General features: G+C 40.7%; 1 protein-coding gene across 4 annotated transcripts in view; it reads left to right on the top strand.

Annotated features, from left to right (window-relative positions):
* The window catches only part of LOC148652810 (myosin-10), a 76368-nt gene that overhangs the window by 38030 nt on the left and 20276 nt on the right, over window positions 1-18062 (top strand). Inside the window, exons 6-17 of one of the 4 annotated variants that reach the window (XM_088599993.1) lie at window positions 682-711; window positions 2032-2049; window positions 6309-6401; window positions 7380-7443; window positions 8139-8237; window positions 9100-9243; window positions 9569-9664; window positions 11320-11438; window positions 12066-12218; window positions 13675-13848; window positions 14047-14220; window positions 15159-15273. In XM_088599993.1, the coding sequence (XP_088456119.1) occupies window positions 682-711; window positions 2032-2049; window positions 6309-6401; window positions 7380-7443; window positions 8139-8237; window positions 9100-9243; window positions 9569-9664; window positions 11320-11438; window positions 12066-12218; window positions 13675-13848; window positions 14047-14220; window positions 15159-15273 (1279 nt within the window). The remainder of the gene's footprint in view (window positions 1-681; window positions 712-2031; window positions 2050-6308; window positions 6402-7379; window positions 7444-8138; window positions 8238-9099; window positions 9244-9568; window positions 9665-11319; window positions 11439-12065; window positions 12219-13674; window positions 13849-14046; window positions 14221-15158; window positions 15274-18062) is intronic. The other 3 variants (XM_088599995.1, XM_088599994.1, XM_088599996.1) reach the window with 3 other exon arrangements.

Raw genomic sequence — 18062 nt, 5'->3', positions numbered from 1 at the left:
TATTTTTGTGCTTTATTGTGCTTGTACTAGGGAAAACTACAGCAACCTAGTACTGACCGATTGTGAACCATCTCTTAAGTTTAAACTTAACACACGTTAAAGCTTGGACATTGTAATGAACCTGGTAGCCTCAGGTTAGAATATTGGTTTTGGAAAGAATAGGGTGAAATTAATTCCTCCTATTTTACAATTTACAAAAAGACAGATCATTGCCTGACAAAAGTATCCCTAAAGCAAGTGCTAAAATCCTAGAATTAATAAGGTAATTAGTTTCAGGGGAAAAAGGGAAACCTCTTTTTATGGGATCTTTTTAAATGATAATTCCACTCGTTAAAATATACTGTAGCTAGTGATGTAACTTCTTATGCTTTGATCTTTGTAGAGAAAGATATATGTGCAGGGAACCTGATGTTCTACATTTGAAAGAAAAACAGTTTTTCCTCCAGATATGTCAAAACGTCTCAACTTAATATTAGCCATGGATTGACATGTAACATACAGCTTTACATAACTGTTCTTTTTAAGAAGTTAATGCAGTTTAGTTTCATCGAGCAAAGTTGTTCCAATTCCATGAACTGAGATGCTTATCCCAGAGCATGCTGCACAAACCCAAGCAGGGAGGTATGGCTTGCAGTGTGAAACAACTTCTAACATCTGCATTTGTTTATTTGCAACAAACAGCCTGAATCGCCTAAACCAGTGAAACTCCAGGCAAGTGTTTATGCTTTTTTTATAATGATCCTTATATGATAAAATGCATGTTGATTTAACTACCTGCTAAGCAGTGCCACAGGGTCAATACAGGGTATTTGTTTGTAAAGGATAAAGTTTATTTTAAACTTCAGTTTGTATTTTACAATGCATCTAATGGTGCAAAATGTTTTTTTTAACTAGTCTTATTTCAAATGTATAGTAAAAAGCAAACAAATATTAGAATTGACCCTAAACTGCTGATGATTTCTTTAGCCACAGTAAGTGCCATGGCAGTACATTTTTTTTCAGTGTATGCCTTTTTTAATTTCAAGCAGTGCCCTTTTTTAAACATCATGGATTGACCATTGCATATGTGTGTCTATTTTCTTAGTATTTCGCCTGGCATGCTGTTGTGCTGTTCTGTTATCCTGTGTGTCAGTGTTACTGCTGTAACATTGAATTCACATGGTATCTTTTTGGCAACGAGATGTTTAAAGTTTCAGATTTTGTTCAAGTAAACTAGTTGATAAATGTTTTGTTAAAATTCTGTAAGCTGCTACTAGTTTGAATAACGTTTTTCTATTCAGGATAAGATATTTTTTTCCCCCAGAGGAACATTATCAGTAGTCTTCCCATTATCCATCACAGTGTCCTCTTAAATGCTGAAATTTTAATTTCCTGCATTTGCCTGGGTGCTCTGGAAGTTTTTAAGGATGGAGAAACACCTTGATGTTTTTATATTGGGATTAAAACCAAGCAGCTTCTGATATGCAAAGGTGTCATTTTGCAGCAAACAGTTGCCAGAATAAGGCAGTTAAGCTTGTCTAGCAAAAAAAAAAGGAAAAGATTGAAATCCTTAAAATGCTGAGTGACAGACAAGCTGCTTGGCTTCACTGATTCTCCTTTCCATTTAACACTTCAAATTTCTTAACAGTTAAAGGTCTGCCAGTCATTATTCGATAATGCTACCGAACATCAGAATTGCTCTTGAAGATCTTGGGGCAAAAGCTGTTCTGGACGAATTACTTTTGAAGATCTTGTGGGGAAAAAGCTGTTCTGGACAATGTTCATACCAGTCCAGCATCTCTGGTTTGGACCTGATGACCTAGGACACTGGTTTCTTGCAAAATGACTCAATTTGCAAATCCCAAACTGTGCGCACACAAGTGTGATGTACTGTGCAGTAGCACAATCCTTTTATTTTCTAGAACTTGTTGTGACTTGTTTTTGTTCTTCACTGTTAAACTAGAAAATGTCTTATTAGTGTCTTGTAGTCACCATGAACATTAACACGTTTTTGTTTTCGTTGTAACGTTTGAATCTACCCATTGACTACAGAGTGGATCCCTGTTGTATGTGAGTAGCATGTAGTCCCTCCCTTCTGTTACACTTAATCAGAAGCTCAATCACAGCGGGAAGAAGAAAGGGGGTGCTATTGTCTTTGCATCTGTCCCTCTGTGACCATCTGAAGGGAACAGTAGCAGCTCCTGATGCTTGTGTCCTAACACCTTTTTATGATACCAGCTGGGTCACATTCACTGCATGGTTTCACCAGTCACCTAATTCATAAGGGCTCTGCTTTTTCCAAAGAAAATTGGAAATGTTAACATGTGGTTGAATTTGGAGCCGTGGCATAAAAAATTAAGCAGTATATGTGAAATGTTGCATTTTAAATCTTTCATCATACCCATCTCTGATGGTTTCTGGACTTGTTTTGTTTGGCCTAGGTAGCGTGGTGTTTGAAATTTCTTTTCCACGTGCCGCGCAGCAGAATCAAACAAAACTGAGCCTCGCAAGAGGCTCAGCGGGTACCGCTTTGATCACGGGTTCAAGCATGGGTCAGGTCACAACCCATCTGTGATGGGGCTGGCCAGGGCCCGCTCAGCCCCAAGAGCTGTTCCTGCAGCCTCCAGGTGTTAATGGGCCTCTGCTCAGGTGTGGGGCTGTTGCCTGTGACAGTGCGAGTGGTCAGAAGGTGGCCTGCTCTGAAGAGTCACCTACACCTAGTTCTCCCCGTGTGCGGCCGCAGGGTTTGTAGCTGTGGGTGTGTCAAGAACACAGTTGGCTTTTACAACGTGGGACGATCCGATAAAAACAAAATTAAACTTAATCATTTTCCTTACCGATGTGTGAAATACTGTACCAGGTCCTGTCTGCCAAAGCGTGCTGCATGTGTGTCTTGACATGAAGATCTCTTCTGCGTCCAATTTAAGTTCCTTGTGAACTTGTTCAGGAAAAATGCAGGGAGGGGTTTTGACATCACAGATGTCAAATACTTGGAAGTGTGATGTGTACTGACCAGGGAGGCCAGAATGACTGGCGTATGAAAGGGAGGTGTAAGTGATTTGAACCAGGTATTTTTAACTCACTGCAGTACTTGTCTTTTCACTGATTAGACTTGAAAGGCCAGGATGCAGACACTTCCTGTAGCAATGAATGATGAATGAATGTAGCCTGCGTATTGCCCAAGGGTCAGATCACTCCGCTCAGACAAGAATACTGTATGTGCAACCCTGCAGATTAAAAACGTACACTTGTCTATTTATTGAATAGAGTTGGAGAAGTTAAGAAACGTTCAAAACTGTTCAAGCACACCAAAAAGAAACTACCTCATCTCTGGCAAGACTTTGGTTTTGTTGGTTAAGTGTTATTCCATTTGTGCTCTAGGGTCTTTTTTATGCTTTCTTGGAAATGTCTTCAATTCTCTCAAGAGACTAGATTTATTTATTTTTAAAATAAATGCATGATTAGTGCCTGCCTGTTTCGTCTGGAAGGATTAGTAACGCGTATTAAACTATTCTCCTGAGTGTCTCCAGAATTTGGCGGAATGGGATGTCAAAACAGCACTTGACGACTATACTTACGCAGTGGTATATATGCTCTCTGTAGGATATATACTGCAGAACAGTGGAAATTCATTTTCTAAAGCCCTGGATCTAAAACAATTAATTTTGATTGCCTTAAATTTTGTTGAGGGAGTAGGGTATTTAAACCGAAAAGGTACTGCTCCTTTGTGTTCAAATTTCGTTCTAGCACTTTGGAGTTTCCACGATGTGGTCATCCGAAATGTCCTTAATAAACACTTTTTGCTTACTTGGAAACCTAAAGTGCTTTGAAAAAGCGTTTAATTGTTGAAATGTTTTCTCCATGTGAGATAGTTTCCGACCCCCCCCCCAAACATAAAACCAGTACTATCAGTATTACCAGTTTATTTCCCTGGTGATAGTGTGCCTCTCCAGTATTAAAGCTTCTCTGTGATTTAAACTTTCAGGTTGGAATGCCAGGGGGTGGAGGAGTTCACTCTTAAATGTGGCCTTCAGATATTTTGTTGCTATTGCATCTTAATTAGTTTCTACAGTGGATGCAATTTCTCAGTGTCTGAACTGTAATACACTCGGCAGGCAATCATTGTCGGGGTTTCTCTGCCCACAGCAGGCTCCTGCTGCTGTTGGGGTTTTGTCTTGTTTTGCTGTAATAGCCGTTAAGTGTTTGATATTAGTAGCGACGCCGGTGGGCAGGAGGCCCTCTTCAGCATAGATCCAGACAGACAGGGTAGAGCAGTCTGCATTAAACTCTGATCTGGTCTGCTAGGTTTTTAGCAGTAGCTGCTAATGTAGAAGATGAATCCCATGCTTGGGTTCTGTAGAATGTTTTTTTTTTTAAGCTCTGTGGTCTGTGTTTAGAGAGGGTATATTGGTGTTACAGTATGTGCTCCATCATAGTATTTGTTTATTACACTTAAGTATTTGTTAAATATAACTTTCAGACGTTTTAGAATTTGGGATGTATGGCAACACAAAAGGAAATTAATGGGACTGCGTAGGATGAGGAGAGGAATCTGAACCCTTTCCTATTCCTGCTTCCCTCCTCCTGATAAAACCCACAGTACTGGAGAGATTTAGAACACCACCTGTCTAAACATTCACACAGGTCATCTTCTGTTTGAGCCCCAGCAAATATACTTGCCCTTATTCACTACACGTGAGAATCCTTCCTCTTGGGACCTTTTATTCACACAGCCTCTCACCATTTTTGTTCATTCAGCATCCCAGTTGAGGTAGCGCTCTGCCCTTTGGTGAAATCGCAGCCTGCGGCAATTTTTTTTATTTGTAGCTTTTGGAATTTGTCTTCGAAAGTTCATTTCTTGATGAGCAAAAAAAAAAGTATAGAAGCAATTTACATATTTAAACCTTAAGGCTGCATGGCCCATATCGATATAAATATGGATATCAATATGGAACTGTATGTTTATCAGCTGTGGGGTGTGACAGGCTGATGTGTGTCAATAAGTGGGCTGTTGTTTTTTTTTTAATGCCCTTTCAGTACATTTTGGGAAAGAGCTAACACTTGGAATGAAAGTGTTAGTACTGTATATAACACTCAGTAATGAAATCTCAGACCAGATGGTTTTTAATATTATTCCGTTAGTTCTGCTGGGTTAGATGAGCTGAACGATGTGTCTCGCTGCCAGAGCACTGTACGTCGGGGTACGTAAATAGGCGGTGCTGTTCGGGCAGTGCCAGTGGTTTCAGTTTTATATATGCCTTACCAGATGTTTGGTCTCTAAAGTGGTGTTAAGGACAGAGTAGAGGCTGGATCAATTGGTCTTTATTGTTCTCGGCACTACAGTTGATGGCTTCCTCAATTCTCCTCTTACCTCTCCAGCAATTCCAAAATTGAAGTGCGCGTTTGCTGTTGAATATATTTTCACTGTAAAGCACCTGGAATGCATCTTGGACTCCAAAGCTAAAAAGCCCTTAACTGCGCGTTAACGGTGGCAGGTCCTGGTACAGTGAATGGGGCTGCAGGAGGCCAAAAGCAAGACAAGATCCGCTGAAGTGGGGTAACTCCAGGATGGCAGCGGTTTAAAAAAAAAAAACACTCACGCGTGCCGTGCCATCCCATCTCCCGTGTATCTTAACGGAAGGTATTGCAGCATTTTATGTATTTGGAAAAAGCAGATTCCTTGCCAGCTCAGCAGATTTAAAAAAAAAAAACAAAATCACTCACATCCCTGTTTAAAAAAAAATTGGTTAATTTACTCTACTCCACCTCCCTTCCCTCCATTTTTGTTCAGGTTTTGAACAGGACAAAGGTGTTTCACCCAAACAAGCAAATCACCACATATACAGGCTCCTAGGGCAAATATTCAAAGATGACCCCCTGGGAGGGTAAAATCTGTTTCGGCAAATTTGGCTATTCTGGGTGATATCAAAAATGGAGAAAATTTCGTACGTGGTGCAGATCCACACAGTACCTGACAGAGCCTGTAAGCCCATTTCCAGTGCATGCCCTTATTGTCACATTGACCTTCCGCCCGTCTTTAACCTGTCAGTTACCTTCCTGGCCATTTCTCTTCCTTGGTCATGTTCTGGTGAAAGCCAGACTCTCCCGCCACGTCCCCCTCGTGGGTCCCCCATGCTCTCACAGGCCGTCTTGTTCTTTCGAGGTGAGGCTCAAGCAGTGGTTAAGAGGTGAAGGCGTCTGGGCTCACTGCAGTTCACTTTGTCCTCTCTGTTTTTCCCTCGGGGAGACCCTGAGCCCCTTCTGTAAGGCTGCTGGAGGGGGACACGCCTCACGGGCGCAGGCTGCTGTAACCTTCCTTGTTGTTTCAGGGTGAGCTGGAACGCCAGCTTCTGCAAGCCAACCCCATCCTTGAGTCCTTCGGCAACGCAAAGACGGTGAAAAATGACAACTCTTCACGTTTTGTAAGTCGATAGTCAGAGCACTGAGCCGTGGAAGTTGCTGTTGATATCGTTAAAAGCAAAGGAATGAGACGTAGAATATGTAAAAGCATCTATATTTGTTTTTTAGTATCCCTGCAGTGGGTAAAGGGAGCTATTAAATGTCAGATATGTGAAATGTAATCACACTGAGTAGCTCAGTTATTGCAGTGCACTTTATTGCCAGTAATTCAACTGGAAAACGGCAGGGTTGCGTCCCTAAACTGCTTCCGAGTTTGCCTAGAAACAGAAATGTGATGGAGTGTTCTGTGCTGTTAATTTGCTAAGTGAATCGCCAACCTGTTGTGCCTCGCGCTGAGTGAAGGAAATCTCAAGGTTTGAGCATTTGATAAGCTCCTCAATCCTCGTTTATCAAACTGTTCTGATAAAATGTCATCTCTTATTTTCGATATACCAGTATTAAATGTACAGGGCTTACTAGAAAAAATAATCTTGATCTGTTGGCATAAATCATTTTGTATAGTATTACTGACTCTTTCAATGAATATCTATCAATTCAACACCTTGTTTCTAGTAGTAGGATGACTGTGGCTTCTCTTTTAAAAGTTATTTTCTATGCCATGATGATAACAATTGAAGCATTCCTCTTAAAGGGCATAGTTAGCCATTCTCCAAAAGCCAAAATTGCATTCTTAAAGCCAGTGGCGAATCAGGAATTCTATAACTAAAATTCCTTAAACTCCTTTGAGGATTCACTTTAAACTCCGAACTTAGTGATGCTTTCTTTGTATTGCATATACATAGGGCACATGGCAGATTAACATGATTGGCTTTATTAGAAACAGCTCTGATATCGTTCTCTGCTGTCCTCACATTTATAACAGTCCCATGAATATAATTGCTTCCACTTGGTCAGGTTTTTGAGGTGGCAAGTGTATATGGAAAGAAGAAAAATTCAACAATAGTGCATTTGTTCTTTTTTTGTCTCCTTTTTCTCTGCAGGGAAAGTTCATTAGGATCAACTTTGACGTCACTGGTTACATTGTGGGGGCCAATATCGAGACCTGTATCCTGCCAGCAGTTCTAGCACAGGATTGCTAAAAAACATAGGTTTGGCCAAAGATGGGATCTTAGTTTTAGCACGGCCACAAACATGTTCTGAATGCAGCTTTAGCCCACTACTTATGTTTTTAGAAAGCTATTTTTTTCTCCTATCTATAGATCATGGCTATATCATGTTTTTAAAAATCAGTGCATTGTCATGTGCACATTATTGGAGAAATGTTTCAGGTTTGGATTATTCTTTCATTATGCTTGGGTTAGCTGCTCTTGCGAATCTGACAGCACACGATGTGCAGCTCACAGAGCATTCTGCAGCTAAACGTGTACCTTGCAACAAAAGTAATTCATTTTAAGGTAAATATTTTCCTGTCTAGACTGTATATCCAAGTTTAAATCTCATGAAAGTAGCTGTACTCTGTATTAAGGTCAATAACATTCAGCAACTATTTTTAAGGTCCTTAATTAACATTTATGTAAGGGGCACTAAAGTTTAGTTTTCCTCTGTAAAATATTTAAAAGCTCTGAAAATATGAAAATGAGACTTTAATAGTACTGTATAAAAATTCCTGTTTTAAAATGCAATGACTCAATTTACACCCAGTGGTCACCGCAGAGATTTTGAAGTCAGTCTTTTAACAACTGATGTGGGATATTTGCTTTGTTTATCAATGAAACTAGTCCTTGACACCCAGCATTCAGATCTGCTGGAGAAGTCGAGAGCCATTCGCCAAGCCAAAGATGAGAGAACGTTCCACATTTTCTATCAGCTGCTGGCCGGGGCCGGAGAGCACCTGAAGTGTGAGTGCCTCAGCCGCCTGTGAAACGGAAGCAGGGCTCCGTTGGGTCCGTTCCCTCTGCCTGCTGAAATCCACCACTCCTTTTTCCTGGGGCTTGAAGTTGCTATTGCATCTGTTAGAAGCTGCAATATGTCGTTTTTTTCTTTAGCTGCCACAGCTTTGTGTTCAGGCGCTGCCATTCCAGGTTGCTTTATCTTGTACGGTCCCTGTATGTCTTGGACACCTGTGATCAGTACTTTTTCTAATAGGTCCTTGTTTGTCGTACCTTTTAAACTGCTGCCCTGTAACGCGAGTGTGCGGTTAGGGCAGCTCCTTATTTTTGTTTATACAGTGCATGTTGCTTAGTAATGAGTGTCACTTGTACGAATAATGAAAGGTCATGGTTTTAACAGATTTAAAATGAAATTGAATTGGTTCCAATTTATGAAAGGATGAAAGGATTTCCTACTGCTAGTTATCCTGATCTGGCAACAACTTTGAGCACGATGTCTGTTCCAGGCTGGATCCGGATTAAAACAGCGTGTGGAATTCTAACGGGAGTCGACTCCATAAAGCTTGCAGTGCAGTTAAAAGGGGCCGGAATTCCATTGCGCTGAAAAGCAAGCTTGTGTGTGGTATTTTAGTTCCTCTGTCAAGGAGAGAAAAATCATGCAGTGTTTTAATGCTTTGCGCAGTACACCGAGTGCTGATATATTCTTCAAATTCCAGTTGGATCATCATTTAAATTGATGCTCTCTGGTGTTCTCGGATCCCCATAACTAATTAGTTTGAGATGTACAGTCAATAAAATGTCCAAGCATAGTACAGTTGTGTTAATTTGAAGGCGTGAGGGTAGTTGTATAGCAATTCTTTCTTCTTTCCAGCTGACCTGCTGTTGGAAGGATTTAACAGCTATCGCTTCCTGTCCAACGGCAACATTCCCATCCCGGGGCAACAGGACAAGGACAACTTCCAGGAGACCATGGAAGCAATGCACATCATGAGCTTCTCCCATGAGGAGATCCTGTGTAAGTAAGGGCCCTGCAGCCTACATAGCTGTGACTTGTGCACAGTTGCGCCGCAGAATTCAACCTGCAGGAGACCCGAAGACCCCTTTCCAGAGCTGTTTAAAGCTTCATGTTCTCCCATTAAGTACTTACCTAATTGGTCATCGATCACTTACAAGCTAGATGGGCTGAAAGGCCAGTTCTCCTTTCTAACTTTATTAGTGCTGAAATACAAAATCGGACCAAAAGCTTCTAATTCACGTTGGTGTTGTTCTGGAAGGCTGACTCTTTTGTCTGAGCTATTTGTGACGGGCCATAATACTTTCTTGTCTCCTTGCTCTTGCAGCTATGCTCAAGGTGGTGTCCTCTGTGCTGCAGTTCGGTAACATTGTCTTCAAGAAGGAAAGAAACACGGATCAGGCCTCCATGCCAGAGAACACAGGTAGCTTTTTGCTGTCACGTTTCTCACTCAAACACCCTTCACATCTGTGTGTGGTATTTCATACCTGCACAGACACCTCTGCTAATCACTGCAGAGGACTTTTAGTGCACCTAATAAGCTTCAGGCTGTACCAAGTTTTCATTTTTCTATGGTTTTTGGGTGCTTCAAAAAATTCCAAAGGACTGTGTATTTTAAGTACTTCTTAAAGATGGAATAGATCTGCATCAAGCATATAGAAATTTATTCTGTTCAGTTGCAAAGATGATGTAGGAATAAAATGAAAAACCTTAACTCGGTGGGTATGTAATGAGAAAAATGAATATCTTTGATAAGTGTCTGTATAGTGGAATACAAAGGGTGTTTATAGCTTTGAATTGAATATATGCTGTACATAGTGAGGAATGCAGAAGAAGCATGTTCCGTTGAAAATAGATCATTCAAAGAATTAGTTGTCACATTTTTCTGCTCAGGAAAGACTGCATTTACAGTTCTTGGCTGTCTCCAAATTGTCTGCATTTCAGGATGAACGTGCGTCAGAAGATCTCTGATTTATTCTCATCTGGTTTAGTTGTATGAGTAATGTGCACCTTTTAGGTTGCTATAAAATCGCACAGTTGAAATTGCTCAATTTGTTAAATAAGCTCTTCACTTGTCCTTTTTGATTACAGCTATTTAATAAGTGCATCAAGTGAAGGACAATTTTAAATTTTATACCTGATCTTTTGCTTGTGCCAGATGTTTGAACTAGCCTATCTGCAGTAATGTGGCTGAGAAGACGTTTCCTTGAATCAACTTTAAATTTTCCAGACTTCACACAACGACAATATTTCTTTTAACTTGGAGCAAATGGAATTTTTCTTTTCCCAAGTAGAGCATTTTAATTGCTTAGTGTTAGTCACACTGACTCCTATATATCAAGCCTGTTTACTCCAGGGTGCAATAAACAGGCTTTTTTAAAAGAGCTGCACATACCAAAGATGTTACACATGTGGAAAAAGCCAATTGGTAATTCAAGTAAAAATTTGCAGAATGTTATACAAAATATAACCATAACTCGTCAGTGGTGGATGTTTACAGTATATATTTTGACAAAAAGGAAATTCATGTTTATTTTAAGCATTTAACAGTTGTTAGAAAGCAGAGAGCTTTCCTTCAATTCCAGATATCCTGGGTCACCCAGGAGCAAAGTAGCATCCATAATAGGTATATTCTAGTGTGGCTAGTTTCCTTTTGATTTCCAGTTTGCTTTCTCTTGCACTAATGGTGACAGCTCAACTGCAGTTTTCCCTTGCATCTAATGTGCTCCTTTTCAAAGCCATTTCAATCAGGGTTTAGTCAGAGTCCCAGCACCAGAATACCCTTGTTAAAGCAGTTACTGATTTGCTAGTGAGATCTGGCTCCAGGTCACACAATATTATTCTCCATTTGGATTTAAGTACCGCTTTTGATATATATGCATAATAATTAATAAGCATAAATAATTTCTTGAAATTATTGTTTGAAATCCTGTTTGGCCACCAGGAGCCAGTTTATGTTGGTTATTTTGCAGACATTTGTAAGGGGTCCAGTACAGGTATAAATTATCAGCTTTAACTTGGTTTCTTCTTCTTCCTGTTCTTTGTGTCCACTGACAAACTAATTCTGCCCCCTGACAGCTGCCCAGAAGCTGTGCCACCTGCTGGGCATGAACGTGATGGAGTTCACACGCGCCATCCTGTCGCCCCGGATCAAGGTTGGCAGGGACTACGTACAGAAAGCACAGACCAAAGAACAGGTGGGTTCTCCTGTTTGAGGGCCGGGTGACGTGTTAAATGCATCTTGATGGTTGCTTGTACGAGCAATAAACCAAGTGTTCTGTGTTTTTTAGGTGTTAGTCATTTGCTTTACTTTGTATATATGAAAGGGACAGGATGTAGATCTGCAGTACTGCATTAAACATGAACAAAAGGGTGTTGACCTAGCAGAGAAGGAAGTATGTTGCGCATCAGCACTTGTGCAGTGTCTTACCAAAGTGCTCTCCAGGTGCTGTAATTATATTCCTGCACCCTAAGGAACTTGTCTTATACAGGGCAGGGCAGGGGTGTCTGATACAGCTGATACAGCTTTTTATACATTTCTTAATCAGAAAATAGTCAAATGTCCTCACTTTGCTCACAGGTTGAATATTGGAAAAGCATATTCAGTTTACATAGACTGTATTACCTTATGTATTATTATCTGCTAGTTTATTGCTTATTCACCAGTGGTGTATCTTCTAGGTTTATTGGACACTCATCTATGGAGGTACCAGATAATGTTTTGAATCAGACACGGGTGCTTGGTCTTTTGAACGGGGAGTGAGGGGTTCTGTAGGAGAGGTGTACGTCCTTACTCGGGCGTAAGAGTGTCTCTTCTCCTCCAGGCGGACTTCGCTGTGGAGGCCCTGGCCAAGGCGACGTACGAGCGCCTCTTCCGCTGGCTGGTTCACCGCATCAACAAGGCTCTGGACAGGACCAAACGCCAGGGGGCCTCCTTCATCGGCATCCTGGACATCGCCGGCTTCGAGATCTTCGAGGTAGCTTTGAGTTACACACCCGAACCCTTCATTGACCTCATGACAGAGTTCATTTGAGCTGTTCGGCTGTTCTCGGCTCTTAAACATGCAGGAACTCTTGCAGTTCACAAGACATTAAATATAACGTTAAATAACATTTGAGTAGAAAAATACTTGCTGATGTTCCCATCGTAAGTAGTTGGTTTTGGCTGGGATGAAGCCAGCAGGTGTGTGAGCCCCCAGGAGCCCTGCAGGGAACTCCTGTCCTGTGTGATCAGAATATCCCCCCTTCGCTTGTCCGTGTAGATGTTCTCTGTTAGCTATGTGGCTTCAGGAGCACACAGCACACAGGAGCTGTTCTGTTCAATTCTGGAAATGATAACCCCAGCCTAAGCGTCGGCCTTAACGAAGTTGCCGATGATTAGAGAGAAGTGAATCTATAATTTGATCCCATTTAAAGGTTTCACTTGACCATGTTTTTGCCGCACATTGAGGTTTCTGATAATTAACTGTGGCTTTAGAAGAAGGGAGCTGGTTTGCCACCACAGGAAGAAACAGGGTTCACTGCGTTTAATTTAAAGGAGTGGCTGTGCTGCAGTGGGTTACTGATTTTTCTAATAAAATTAGATGGATTCCTTGTTTTGCTGGCCTAACTCAATAACTAAATGGCATTGCTCGATAGCATGCTTGTAAGAATCAGGTGTGTAATCCATTTATGCACTTTTAAACTCCAACTAATGCTCATGCATTCAAATGGAAACAGTTATATGAAATTTCACGGGTTTTTTTGCATAAAAATTAAGATCTTTAAAAGTTATCCACAATTGTCTTTTAATTCAACCTTCTACATGTTATTCCTTACCAAGATTGTGTTTGTGCTAGTACTGGATTTGGCAAAAGGCTAATTAAAGTAGTAATTAAAAGAACAATCAAAATGGGAGGAGCTCAGGTTGCTTCAGAATTCTTGCACAGTCGCAGCTGTTTTGTCACCTGCAGTGTAATATTTTGCGGTGATGTTTAAAAGTTGATAGCCAGAAAATAAAATTAAATCGCAGGCAATTTCCAGTAAACGCTGATGAAGTTTTTTGCTATTGTATGGTTATTACCAAAGTACACCCACAGCCAATGAGCAAAGACCTGCATTATATTCAAGGCACCTCTGCAGTGCTGTGATTTAAAGGTTTTTTTAGCTGAATGCATTTAGGACGACTCGACTAGCGCAATTTTGGCATTAAATGCATACAGACACTGCAGTGGAGTTGTATCAGGGATGTGGTGGAGATGAGTGTACGGAAGGGTTTTCTTAAACTGATTTTTTGAGCAGTTGATGGCTGCTAGAAAACCTTTGTTTGTCCACTATTGCTTGGGATGGTGTCAGCCCTTTAGCTATGTCCTCCAGGACTTCCTGTTCACTGGTTTCTTTTTTTAAAAATTTGCTTTAGCTTTGATCTGATGCATTTCACCCTCTCTCCTGTAGCTGAACTCCTTTGAGCAGCTGTGCATCAACTACACCAACGAGAAGCTGCAGCAGCTCTTCAACCACACCATGTTCATCCTGGAGCAGGAGGAGTACCAGCGCGAGGGCATCGAGTGGAACTTCATCGACTTCGGCCTGGACCTGCAGCCCTGCATCGACCTCATCGAGAGGCCGGTGAGCTCGCTCACTCTCTGTCCCAGGTTGCCTGTCTTTGCGATTGTGCCCTAAATTCAGTGTTGCTCTTCGGTACCGGGCTGACACTGGCAAAGACAAAATACTGAAGCAGGGAAAAAAATCAAGCTTTCTCGTTAAAAGGCAAAGTTCATCGGCAGTGACTCATTGCTGATGGGGCGGCCTCCCTGTGTTTGGCAGGCTAACCCGCCTGGTGTGTTGGCTCTGCTGGATGAGGAGTGCTGGTTCCCCAAGGCCACTGACAAGACCTTTGTGGAGAAGCTGGTCCAAGAGCAGGGCACTCATCCCAAATTCCAGAAGCCCAGACAACTGAAAGATAAAGCGGACTTCTGCATCATCCATTACGCTGGCAAGGTAGGACTGAACCACCCACACATGCAACTCCCTGCAAAGGAAGTGTTACTGCTGTTTATCAAGACGACGGGCCCTGTTTCCCAATTTTGTACTCGAAGGACGTGGCTGGCAGATACTCAAAAACGTGTTAGTGTTGTTTTCGAGAGATAAGGTCCGTATGACTGGGTGGAAGGTTGACCTGAGAATGAGATTTGTCAGTATTCCGATACAAATGAGACCCCAGGCCCTTCCAAGAAAATCCCCTGTGTGCAGCAACTCAAAAGGAAATCTGTTTCATATCTTGTTTGAGTGTCAGAGCATAAGAAGCTAACGAGCTGTTGCGAAAAATATAATTTCTGTAACATTTACACTGACCCCCCCCCAATAGTGGTCCTGATCCTTCAGTATTATCACAGATTTACCCCCCCCAGAATAAATAGTGCTGAAAATTGCCAGATGTCTGAATGGCCAATAATTCACCCAAACCTTGACTTTACACTTTGACCAGGGGTGTTTTCACTGTTTTTTGCAACACTGAATGAAACGGAGGCTCCTCAAAATATCAGTAGAATTTGCAAACTAGCTGACAAGCCTTTACTGTAATGTGTTGCCATTCGTGGGTTTAAGTCAACACCTATCTGATCCTACCAACCTTTGGATCAAAGTCTGTTATTAAACCTCGGTGATGGTCTGGATTGTGCTAGTCAAAAAAACGCCCGGGTCTTGGTTCTTTTTCGCCAGCGTTTGCTTGTTTCTATGCTTTGGAAGTGTGCAATATGATAGTGAGGTTGATGGTCTGTGTTTAATATGAGCCTAATTTTTTTTTTTTGAACAAGTTTTTTTTTTGCACAGCTGATATTAAATCAGCCATCCAACCCACCAGGTGGCTGTTTCAGTTATGTGTGTATGTGTACCATTATCTCCTGGGTATTATGTGAGCCTTGTTGAACTCTGTCCAGGTGGACTACAAGGCAGATGAATGGCTGATGAAGAACATGGACCCTCTTAATGACAATGTGGCAACTCTTCTGCACCAGTCAACAGACAAGTTTGTCGCAGAACTGTGGAAGGATGGTAAGACATCTGTCTGGGCTGTCTACAGCTAATAATAGTTTTCCAAAGCAAGCATAAGCAGCAATCTTTTTTTTTTCACCAAATATTTTTACAAAATAAAATTTATACTCTTTATAAGGACTTCCTAAGTTAATGTAAAGCTTCTTTTTTCCTGTGCTGGAGTACCTGTAAAGTCAAAATGTCATGTCAACTGATTTTAATGCAGCTAAAGAGAAATCTGGTGCAAAAGAAAGATGAAAGTCTGCCAAACTGCAGTTCAGAACAATGTTACAGTATGATCTAAAACATCTCCAAAATGCTGCAATGCCAGTCTTAAGGGTCCTCTCAGTGTAGCCTCCTCAGTCCCAAAAAATGGACAGAGGAACGTTTCCCAAAACACATTGAACTGGGAATGAGAACATTTACTTTCAGGTCCTTTCTTTGGTTGTTAAATGTGCAGAGGTCTTTCAGTTATAGGTCTGGGGTATGTAAATATATGAATAAAACTGGTAGCTAACTTAGGTGCACATTGTGCAGTTTGTCTTTCAAAATGTGTTCTCATGTTGTAATAAAAATAGCATTAATGACTTGAAGATCCAACTAAGAAAATTAGAGCATAATGCGGTTCCTCAGTGGTTAATTTAGTGTTGTGTTTTTGGCTGTACAAAAACGGCTCATGGACAGTTCAGTTACTCTACTTATTCTTTTTAAAATGTTCTGAAAATGCATGTATTGAGACTCAAAGCTGTCAATATCTAATCAAAATGGACTAATTCCTACTGTATGCCTTCTGTACACTGAGTTGAGATGTTTATTTATCCATTAATAGTGCACAGCATGATTAACTAGCACATGGGGGGTATTTTGCCTCACACGCAGGAGATTCTCTCCAGCTGCTTAAGTAATTCCTCACTTTTCCACCAGATCCACTGTGCTGCACTATCCCATGATAGTGTAAGACTGACACTTTTTGTTTCCTGTATTACTAAAGGTTCGCATTCATGAAATGAGAACTAAGTTTGCACTTAAGCATGGATGTAATAATAACTTGAATGTGCACATGGGTTTCATCTGAGAGGATCAAGCTGTAGCGTGTGGTAGCTGTTCTCGCCGTTCTGAATTCTGAATCAAATTCAGACATGAGCACTTCTGGATGCAGAATATGGATTACTGATTTCTGGGATTGGCAGTGTGGTGTGATGGAGATGTTTTGACGCATGGTCATTGTTCATTAGCGTTACACATTCTGCACTTTGGTTGAGTCAGCTTGGTTTTGTTTTGCATCAAATTTCCCCTTTTAAATGATTTAAAGACCCAAAATATCCCCTAATACATAAACCTTTTGGAGTTTTTTTAGGTTCTGTTTTTTTTTTCCTTTCCATGGAACATTCGGAACTGGAAATTCCTTACATTTTGTGAGCATTTAGCTAGTATTAAAACAGCAGATAAACATAGTAGCAAAAATGATTTAAATGATGTGGTGGTGGTTATCCAGTTCTGTTGGACGTTTGTTTTCTTGGAGACTTTAAAGCTGTAAAACGTTTGTAAAACAATTTGAAAATAGTCATGTTTGGAGAACATCTGTTTTCACCCAGTGCACAAGAATACTAGTGCTACTTTCCTCTTGAAACTCTGTGTATACCAACAGTAATTTAATAATGTTTCAATGTGCATGAAATTTTCTGCTCGTCTAAACTTGGATAATTTGTGATTTCCTTTCTAGTCACATGCAGTACTAACCAGAGTGTTTTTCTGTGTTTGCTCTATTGTTCCCTTTTTATTTTTCCCTATTTTGTTTTCCTCTCTCTCTCTGTTTCTCTGCTGTAGAGATTCAGAATATTCAAAGAGCCTCTTTCTATGACAATATTTCTAGTCTTCATGATCCTCCAGGTGAATGTATACGATGCTGTAGGTCTTTGCTTAGGACCGCATTGTGTACTTTCAGAAGCACTCATCGCTTCTAGCCTTGCATGAAATTAATGCATTACTACTAACAAAATAAATTAATGATACCTTTCAGCAATGCTGTTCATAAGCTATGATTTCAGCTTTGTTAGAATTTATTTGTAGCTTAAGTACTACCAGAGCCATTTGCACTGGTTACAAGATATTTTAGCAGTGATTTTTATGGACAACCTTATAGACCAAGTAATTCCATCCCAGAGGGGGAAAAAAACTCAATTAGAGGTTAGAGCTGTTTTGCTAGTTTCTAACATGATATCAGAAATGAAATTTCTTTCTTTTTGCTTTTGTTTAGCACAAAATAGTTTTAACTATTTACAGTTTTCAAGTTGGATTGTCGAGGTGGACAGGCAAATTGGAGAAGGCTTCTTGGTAGATGCCAGCCTTTGGTTTCAGTGGCTTGTTTTAATGTCAGAGGATGTTTATCGTGATGCAAGAGTTTTGTTATTATTCATGTGTGCAAGGAGGGGTTTTTAAAGGAGAATTGTTGGGCCTTGCTTGGCATATCCATTTAGCCTGAAAACAATATAAAGCTTGTTCTCTTGAAATCCAAATGAACTCTTCTCTAACTTCCATTTTTGTTCATCCAGACAACTTAAGAGGGGTTTTCCTAGAAGGGTGCAGATAGATTTTGATAGTGAATGCTCTAAAAGCACGTTTAAGAGAAATCCATTTGAATGGTGAAACAGTATCAGTAGGATAGCATCGCGTGTCTTGGAAAACATACAATTCAGGGTGTTGTGCAGATTTTGGAATTTGAATGAATTTAGGCTGGAATCAGGGAAAGGGTTGTTTTTATCCAAATGTTATGCCATCTTGCCTGATAACTTGATTAATGCTGGATAAAA

Source organism: Lepisosteus platostomus, chromosome 11 (assembly GCF_059453375.1).
Source record: "Lepisosteus platostomus isolate fLepPlt1 chromosome 11, fLepPlt1.hap1, whole genome shotgun sequence".
NCBI lineage: Eukaryota > Metazoa > Chordata > Actinopteri > Semionotiformes > Lepisosteidae > Lepisosteus > Lepisosteus platostomus.
This window is presented reverse-complemented; position numbering and strand designations above follow the sequence as displayed.